The sequence below is a fragment of the Cebidichthys violaceus genome, unplaced genomic scaffold, assembly GCF_023349555.1.
Source record: "Cebidichthys violaceus isolate CVI_PGR_0920_01 unplaced genomic scaffold, fCebVio1.0.p SCAF_5, whole genome shotgun sequence".
Classification (NCBI taxonomy): domain Eukaryota; kingdom Metazoa; phylum Chordata; class Actinopteri; order Perciformes; family Stichaeidae; genus Cebidichthys; species Cebidichthys violaceus.
The window spans coordinates 10,497,325-10,506,683 of NW_027176705.1; the positions used below are offsets into that span (position 1 = coordinate 10,497,325).

General features: G+C 40.5%; 1 protein-coding gene across 4 annotated transcripts; it reads right to left on the minus strand.

Annotated features, from left to right (window-relative positions):
* Positions 1-2,476: 2,476 nt before the first annotated feature.
* Positions 2,477-8,953, minus strand: btbd10b (BTB (POZ) domain containing 10b). Of its 4 annotated transcripts, none has more exons than XM_068730939.1 (9): positions 8,849-8,953; positions 8,242-8,389; positions 6,815-7,008; positions 6,200-6,509; positions 5,906-6,008; positions 5,495-5,615; positions 5,002-5,199; positions 4,792-4,902; positions 2,477-3,502 (listed from the first exon to the last, which is right to left on the minus strand). In XM_068730939.1, exons 2-9 carry the CDS (start codon positions 8,340-8,342, stop codon positions 3,171-3,173), a joined length of 1,470 nt encoding a protein of 489 aa, XP_068587040.1. In that variant the 5' UTR covers positions 8,343-8,389; positions 8,849-8,953; the 3' UTR covers positions 2,477-3,170. The 4 variants fall into 4 exon arrangements, with proteins under 4 accessions (XP_068587040.1, XP_068587039.1, XP_068587042.1 ...); XM_068730938.1 differs by having other exon boundaries at positions 6,815-7,011; XM_068730941.1 differs by lacking the exon at positions 8,242-8,389 and having other exon boundaries at positions 6,815-7,011; positions 8,849-8,949.
* Between the last annotated feature and the right edge of the window lie 406 nt (positions 8,954-9,359).

Sequence of the window (9,359 nt, forward strand, 5' to 3'; positions counted from 1 at the left end):
TAAGAACCCTTGGACCAAAGTGGAGTTCATTGTCTCTACCAATAATCTAGTCACGTAAGTAAAACTCCTTTTCTAGCTTATAATATAATATCATGTTGTACACTAGAAACAACAATAACTGTTGTTTCTAGTGTTACATTTTATGTAGTATATATTTTTCATTAAGCACAAGCCTAGTTATTAGAAGTTTTATTATTTTATTTGTTGTAATTTGTTTTTGTTGTATTTTGTGTAGATTTTGTAGTTTAACAAGACTAAGACCAAACACAAATTGCATCTGAAACTGGATGTCATTAGTTTTGCACGTAGTCAGTCATAAACAAAAGTATTTGACAAAATAAATGATTGAAAGTTTGACCAGATGATGGTGCTCAATGAGATCAAAGTTATTACAATCATCCTCTGGGGACAATGAATCTGTGCATCAAATCTCACAGCAAAAAATCTGTTTGTGTCAAGATTTTTCAATTAAAGAGTTGAAAAGTCAAATCAGTCATGATGACTATAGAAGAAAAGTAAGAGGATCCTCAAAGACAGTAGGATTAATTGGTAAAAAATGTGCCAATTCATTTGAATGGATGTTGAGATATTTGATGTGTGATAAATGTACATTTTGACCTGCTGGTGGTGCTGGAGGAAACTTCAGAGGATTACAAAAGTCATTAGAATGCATCTTGTGGGAACGATGAATGTCTGTACCTCATTTTGTGTTGCAATCCATCATGTAGATGTTGATATAAGTGAGAGAGTCAGGGGGATTCATCCTTTGGGGACCATGAATGTCCGTCAAAATATTCTTGCAGTCCATCCAATAGTTGTGGAGATCTTTCAGTCTGGACCAAACTGGTGGACCGACTGGCCAACCGCTGCACGGCAACACAAAAAGAAAGTGCAGAATAAATTAAGGATATTTGTAGATACTGTGTGACTAATGTAGGTTGCTGAGCTATGACATAACACAGTCATGCCTCTTTCCACACTCTTTTACTTTTTCATTGACAAAGCAGTCCTTCAGTTGACAGACCTGAAAGCGGTTATCAGCCTGCTGCCTCCCCACACACACAATGGCCACCGTACTAATGCCAGGTGACAATCAGAAAGCCCTTTCTTATGTTATTTGTTTTTCAATCTCAACCATCAAAGCAAAGCAGCACATCAATTAATCTTACAGCCTTGTCCTATTGCAGGTGAAGGGAAGCTGGATCTCCAAACGGTGCCTGGAATTCCTAATGGTACGAGGGCAGACGCTGGGAGAAACGATTGCAGAAGAGCTGTTGGAAATCCAGAGGTGTAACCATCTCCTGACTAATATTGACAAACCTCTTTTAATATCAGTAAATACTTTGGAAGATTTATGTCATCTGTCAATGTGAAATCCCAATTCACAGTCTGTTTTGCTCAGAGTAAAACATTTGCTAAAATTGCCCTTAAAGAGACAGTGTGTAGGTTTTGGCAGCATCTACTGGTGTGGTTGCAGATTGCAACCAACTGAATACCCCCTCCACTCACTACACACTATACCTTTAAATGTGCATAAACAATAAAACAATAATGCAGATTGATTACTTTTACACATAATTCCATGTAAAACCTAAAAAACATTGTCTACTTATTTGCACCAAAGGATGGACGTGTCCACTGTGATCTCAGAGGGTCAGACGGTGTTTGAGGAGGCAGTTCCATATGTGGTGTCTGCAGCTCTGGAGAACCTGTTGGGGAGAAGGGTGGAAAATATCCTTGGGAAGAAGGAAAAAGCACAGAACTACTCAACAACGCGAGAGGTCGCAGCATCAGGTCAGAACGAGGAAGATGTTTTTCAGGACAAGCTGAAGGAGGTCAAGACTTGAACTGGTGTGATCTTATCATGTGACCTGCATGTCCGCCATCATCATGGGATACCTGCATACACACCTGCAGCAGAGGATGAGGACGCCAAAGAGAAAAGGACATTGGCTCAAAAGGGTAGGGAGGTGTTTATAATGGAACAGCAAGTCTGACCACTGACTTCCTTCCCCACCTTAGCCAACCCGGCACCATGCGGTGATCAGCGGACAGCTCCGATCCTCTCGTAGGGATGTGTCGGACAATATGACTACAAAGTCAATTATCAATCTTCAAAAGATGTTCTGGTACAAATTACATTAGAAAGTGTAGACTGAAGACTGACTGCTACACTATATATCTACCATAAAAAAGAAGAAAAAAGAGACTCTCAAAAAGAGTCATGTTTAAGACCTTTCTTCTCAATGGGATCCTCTTTATGATCTCATGTCCAGCCATTAGCTGTAGCCAGACTTGATTTGTTGAACTTATAATGGCTATGGCAATTTAAAAAGGCCATAGTTATAGTTAACGTCTCTGGTCTGTCAACTTACTTCCTCTCTTATTCATCACATCAATGTGATTAGTCTTGGGACAGGTGTTACTGAAACTATTGGTAGGGTTTAGAATATTAAGGATTGAATATACAAAAATGGTATTTTGATGTCTTTATTTGATGATTTGACGTTTTATTTTTGAACAACAATTTCAAGCTTTGCACAAAAAGATTCTGACCACAACAGCCTGTGCGCTGCTTAATATCTTGGCTGCGGGAAGAGCATAACATCACATATCCAGCCAATAACTACATACCCAATTACAAGATTCAAAGACATCTGAGAGGAGTTGAACCAGAGATCATGACACTATGCGGTGATACATTTTTTTTCTTCGATGACCAGAAAGTCATATTTTCCCCAAAGCACATTTAGTAGTTAGGCCACTCAAGATAATCAAAATCAATACTATCAGTAAAATATAACCCTGTGAAAAAACAGTGACACCACATGAGTGCTCAGTCAAAACCATCAAATTAAAGTACAATAACATTGTAAATAATAATGTTAATAATAAGTGTTTTACAGATCTTTTTTTTCCCCAAACAGAAAAATAAATTCCTTTGGTCAAGTAAAAAACAAAAATAATATTGAACTCTTCCTTCCACCAATCTTAAGACCCTCAAGTTTCTTTTTCTACAGTCAACCAGGTTCTTGAGGCTCTAAGGCTGCAAAGGAGGTGTCAAGGCAATATGGTTATGGTGCCCCTGGCGCTCCATGCTGCAGCATGCTGGGAGAAGGACTAGAGAAATAGGAGAGGGGCAGAGGCATTGAAAGAGGACCAGTGTGTCCTCAGACAGCAGGTGAAGGTGCATCAGGGTCAGGCTCATTGCTGTAGTTGTTGCTGTAGTGATTCCCACTGGGTGGGTGATTAGGTAGGATGTCCAGTTCATCCACTTGGGGGCCAGGGTGCATCACCACCAGCTGGTCCTGGGGGATGTCGGCTGCTGCTGCCGCCAGGTTAGTGATGGACTTGGACTTGACACACTGGAAGTCCACGTGGCGGCTTTTACCCTCTTCCTTTTCCCAGGACATGCGGATGAAGGGCCTCTGGACGTAGTTGTAAATTACCTCTGGACGACCTCCTGGTCGTTTTTTGACTTTCTCTTTATATGTAGGGTAACCTGCCAAAGGAACAGTGTGGACAAATCATGAGCTCAGTTTTTGTAAACCAGTCCTGGTCACCTAGAAGACAAAAACACCAGAATGATGGGGCAACAACTACTTGACCAGTAAGTGAAGTGGTCAAAACACCAATGATGTTTCAGGGCTTAGAAGTGGATTTTAAAAGGTTGATATAATAACAATAGTTTGGAGGAGGAAAGATCAGATAGTGGATTAATAGACTAATACAGTTTGTTGTCAATAGTATAGAATATCCTGAAGTGTGATTTAATGGATTACATTGTAGGAATATTTTCTATTTACAATGGGCGATGCGCTGTTCTGTGGTTTATGACTGGCCAGGATGACTTCTGGTGAGCGTCCTGTTACATTGTTAAATGCCACTCAAACCATTAATGCTGGTGCATATTCCAAAGGAAAGGAGGGTCATAAAGTGTGTGACTTCATCTCATGACTAATTATGTGGCTGGATTGTTTGGAAAAGAGAATGTATAATTGGTAAGTAAGTTAAAGTAACAGTCTTTTATCGTGGACAAAGAGCTGATAGTGTTGAGCTACGTATTCGAGTTATAACTTTTGTGGTGATAAATAAAACTACAAATGGGTTAGATATAACACAACACCACTTGCTGGTTTTTGGCCTTTTTATGGAGCGGAGGAATCTCCAATATAGTCTACATTGAAAGACGTAATTGGTAATTCTTTCATGCATTTATGGCTAGAGTGCACTGAGCGACAGCCGTCACCTTACTGCAGTTTTGGTGGACAGCCAATATGCAAAGATTAACAGCCTTTTCCTTGACATTTAGTCCATTCATACAACACACACACACACACACACACACACACACACACACACACACACACACACACACACACACACACACACACACACACACACACACACACACCAAAGAAGTGGTAAACTGCTTTCAATGTCCTTGAAAACAATTTGCCTTTAATATTGGAACACAAAAAAGTAATTGGTTTTAATTGTTCTCAGTAATATCAAAATAATCCCTTCTGCAAGATGTCAGTTGTCTTCTCTTTTAGAACTCACTCACACATTATACTATCAATTCTAATGCTTGACTCCTTCCATATCACTGTGCCTTTTATTAATTTGGGTCAGACACTAACTAACTGCTCCCTTTTTAATCCATATTAATAGTTTCCCTGCCATACCCAAACAGATCTGTCATGTATTTATGTTTTTCTTTGCCCTTAGTACTCCATTGAGAAGGAAGAATAAAACCATTAGTATTTACCATTTGAGAGTCCAACTTACCTTCAATGCCCAGTCTTATTTTCTTTAATCCTCTATCCTTTAAAACTGATTTGGCAACATCTCGGTTCTCAATATACTTGAAAAATCTGTACAGTTTTGTGCTGTAGATGACTGCGAAGAGAAGAACCACAACAAATGTCTTAATCACATATCAGTCTTTTGTACAGGTGCAGACCTGTGTGCCTGTAGTCTGTATTAGTGTGTACTCACTTTGTGAATACTCTTCTCCCATCTGTGGCGGGTATTCTTCGTCCCAGTCAACCACATCATCGTCAGTAAGGACTACAATGTGACATTCCCTCTCTCCGCTCTGGGCACTGGCCACCATCAGGGGCAGCACCATCTCCTCCAGGTAAAACTCAAATTGACGCCGAGCTCCATCATTGGACAGCTCATGCATCAGGGCACCTGATAACAAAGGAGATTGTATCAGTAAGAAGATGTGAACCAACTAATACTGGTTCTCACAACTTCCCACCATGAGTTGAACTAAATAAAAACCTAAAAATAAAAGTTCTACCTACAATAGAATACATTTATGATTATGTACTTTCTTTGCTGTTCAACATGTTTTCTGTTGTGTAAGGCTTAAGAGGAAGAAAGTGACAAGACAGCCTTGCTGCGTTTCTTTTTAACGCTGACTCAAACTGCCACCGTTAATGGGTAACATTAACAGCTACAATGCCCCAGACGAAATACTCACTGAGGTCTCTGCATTTGATGGTGCTATAGTCGAAGGAGATGCATAGATAGTCACACGCCTCCCGCAACTCAGGGATAGAGATTCCATCAGGACAGCGGATTATCCCAGATTTGTAGTAATCCTGTCAATTAGACAGAAATCACATAGAAGGCTGTCATTTCAAACAGTGTTAATCCATTAGCTCATAATATGAAACATACATAAATGAATCAAGTGCCCAAACGTAAACACTCAAAGCTTTAAATAAAAAAAACCTTGAACAGTATCTTACTTTGGTAAAGCGTTTTGCCATCTAACAGAAGTTGAGAGCTTCACAGGTTAGACTTTACAAGTTGCCAAACTCATTCATTGCTCAATCTGTCAAGCAGTAACAAGATGAGTTCTCAGAGAAAATCGTAGAGAGAAACTCACCAGAATTGCTCGGAAAACTGTTGAGCTAATGCCCTCGGCCACCTCGTACTCCCCCTTCTCGTTGGGCCGTGTGAAATTATGCTCTCTTCCAGATCCAAACATTCTGAAATAAAGAGACTTTATTTATTCTCTGAATCACAGACAAAAGAAATCCAAAATTGCCATAGCACATTTATACCTAAATTTATATGCATATACACTGGATTTATACGTTGCTGATTAGTTAAATACTTTCAGTATTTGTGGCGATAATGAGTAATGACAGATAATAATACTGGTCAAAGTATACTGTACCTGCCCAACATGGTATTGGGTTGTGCAGTGAAGATGGCAGGATCTACTACAAAGCGTGTGTTGTCAACAATCAGAGTGACTCTTTCTGAGGTCCTAATATTTCGGCTTCCCACAGTGGCACCCGCTCCCCCCTCCTTGGGATTCTCGTAGACAAAAACCATTTCTCCAACTCCCAAGCTCTTGAAGGCGCCTTCAGTACTTGACAGGCTGCTGGTGCGACTGCTCACCACCCCGCTGCTGCTGGAGCCGCTGGGAGAGACTCTCTGAGGCCGCGGGCTACTGGGCCTCGATGACGAGCCACCATCTCGCTCTACAAACAAACAGGCAGAGCAATGACTCATAAAGGACTGTTTCCCCTTTTAACTTAGGACACAAACCTCAGGGCACACATCACATCACAAATGTGTTAAGACATAATTAATGACATACATTTTTTTATCATTTTGTGTCTGAATTTGGAAGTTTCTGCATTTATGAGAAACATTCTTCATCTTTGGCATAAACCATGTCTGAGCAGCAAGTTGATAAATGCTGTTCTCAACAGTAGCAGCCAGGAGCTGTGGACCTCTAACATGATATCCACATGAGTCCTCTATTCTTTCCCTGCACACTCACCACTGTTGTGTTGGCGGGTGGGTGAGGTGACGTTGCGAATGCAGGGGGTGAGCTGGCCGTCTCTCTCGTGCGAGGAGTCCCTGGAGCGATCGCTGGAGCGGCGGCGGTCACGTGAACGGTCACAGCCTCCACTGGCACCATGCATGCTCATCTTCCTCTGTTCTGCCTCCACTCTAGATGCTCTGGCCTGACTGCTTCTTTTCAAAACAAAGGCAAAGTTAACATTCCTCTCTGTTTCTCAAGCCCAGAGTATGTTTCATACAGAAGTTGTAAATTATGACAAAGGTTTTACAGATGTGGTGCGACTTCTGTGCATTTAATGAAACAAATCCTTGTATGAAAAACAACACCACATCTGCCAGAATATGGGATAAAGACATTTACACTTTAACAGGGTTGTCTCACTGTTTAGCTTCACCTGGTTTACACACAAGTATTCTTAACAGTTAAGGGAGTGTAAATTATTATCGTTAACATATGTACCTTCAATTCAGCAAGCTTACATATGAGGCCTTAAAAACGTATGCAACAACCGGACCTACCACATTCTGTAAGCTTGTAATAAGAGTGTTACGCACAGACTTAGAATACAGCCAAGTTGTGTTGCAATCACCTTTGAATCTAACACAAAACCAATATCGATGTGGGATCATGCAATTTCTAACCCTTCTTTTAAAATTTGTTACTGACCGGTCAAATTTGCTTACTTAAAGAAAAACCAACAGTCCACGAGTTATTGGGTTCATCAAAGGGAGAAAAGGAAGAGGTGACAAGTACAGCTGCAGGGTGATAATTCACAGTCAGTACAAACTGACCCTCCGACAACAGGCTAACAATACACCCCCCTTGACCTAAGACGAAACTCACAAGTCTTACCTGTCTTTCCTTACATCATATCCGCCTTTCTATTGTTCCTTCTAAATAAACAGATTTGCTGTAGGAAAAGGACCGATGTGAGGGTCCTGGGACAGAGGGTGTTGTTTGTGTACAGATTTTAAAGCCCTCTGAGGCAAATTTGTGATTATACAAAATAAATTGTATTGAAATAATCACTTGATGCTTTTCATAACTATATTCATCCCCTCATCCCTTATGTAAACTAATCTAGACTCGCTACATATAAATAAAACAACCAAATGGGAATCTCTGTTTTTTGGCTAATCCAGTGATTTAGTTAATACAAGACAGGAGTCATGTACAACATTAATATAAATGAACTGATTCACAGAGACTGTATGATTTGTATCTGATATATTTGAAACAGGTGGGCAATACTTGGTTACTTACATACCATATTATCATTTCCTATTTCAAGTAACAATATTTGACTAATCTATAATCCAGCATTAATCCTGCCTCCTACCAGTGAGTTACACTTGCTGCCATGAACTCTTCCCAGGAGGTCTGACAGATTCTCAGCTGCTCACCTCAAGTGCTTGCAGAGTTTGCGAGGTCGGCTTGTTGCGTTTCGTTCCCAGTTTTCGGTGTCACTGGAGTTACTGTCATATGACTGCAGACGTGCTTCCATCACCCATACAGGGGGGAGTCTGGTATGGATCTTTCACCGTTCATAATCTGGTTAATGGCGAAATCAACAAGTCAGTTCGATCCCCAGATCAGCTCCTAACAAACCACGGGCTAGCAGCTTTCAGCTAGCAAAATAGTTTGCCACTGAGTTCACATGTGCCGTCGACTTGAATGTAAAGGAAGCTTGGAGGGGGGGGGGGGGGGGGAGTTGTCGTTAATTGTCGCTACGTTAAATCGTTAGCGTTAGGTGAGTTGCACACATCTCAGCAACAAATCGTGTCAACGTTGCTCTTAGGCTGAGTCAGCCTACGGTTAGGTTAGCTAACGTCAGTTTGTGCGTTAGCATACCATGCTAGCTAACATTAGCTGGCGTTGCTAGCAGCACGGTACGACCCTATTCAAATAATATTATAGGACAACTGTGTGGCTCGTAAAGTTCTTTGAACAGTACTGACCGGAGGCTGTCATATTCCAGGACGATTATGCAAAGATATAAAGAATAGCTACCTGTTTGGGTACGTTTTCCGCTGTAGAGTAATCCCAATCTCTCAGCAGCTAACCAGCCATCTCCTTTCAAAACACTGACGTTGGACGTAACGATTGTGTCTTGACGTAATGACGCACACAAAACTACAAATGATGTTGCCTATTGCTTAACTTGCTATTACTTTAGCTTTGTCTGAAAAGTGAATTTAATTTGAGAATGAAAATGTTTTGAACGAGATCGATTAGTTTTCAACCGTTTTCAACAGATGTCAGAACGATTTTGATTATTTCCTAAAAAGGAATGGTGTTGAGATCTCGCGAGACGTTACGCGCGTTTGCGATATCTTTCTTTTATCCATTCTTCTTTTTTTGCTTACTTTTTAAAACAATGTAAGCACCTGTGGTAAGCACATACAAAAGCATGTAAAAGATAAACATATGAGAAACTAAACATAAAACCTAAAGCATAAACAGCTATAGAAAAGGAAAGGAAACAAAGGAAAATTATAAATTAGACAAATTAAACAACCAC

What these genes read in the sequence shown, in the direction of transcription:
- btbd10b (XM_068730938.1), bottom strand. Translation starts at nt 8,342, where the DNA reads ATGGAAGCACGTCTGCAGTCATATGACAGTAACTCCAGTGACACCGAA. An exon ending in AAACTCTGCAAGCACTTGAG is followed by an intron (nt 7,012 to 8,241) that starts GTGAGCAGCTGA and finishes TGTTTTGAAAAG; the next exon opens with AAGCAGTCAGGCCAGAGCAT. An exon ending in AATAAGACTGGGCATTGAAG is followed by an intron (nt 3,503 to 4,791) that starts GTAAGTTGGACT and finishes TTCCTTTGGCAG; the next exon opens with GTTACCCTACATATAAAGAG.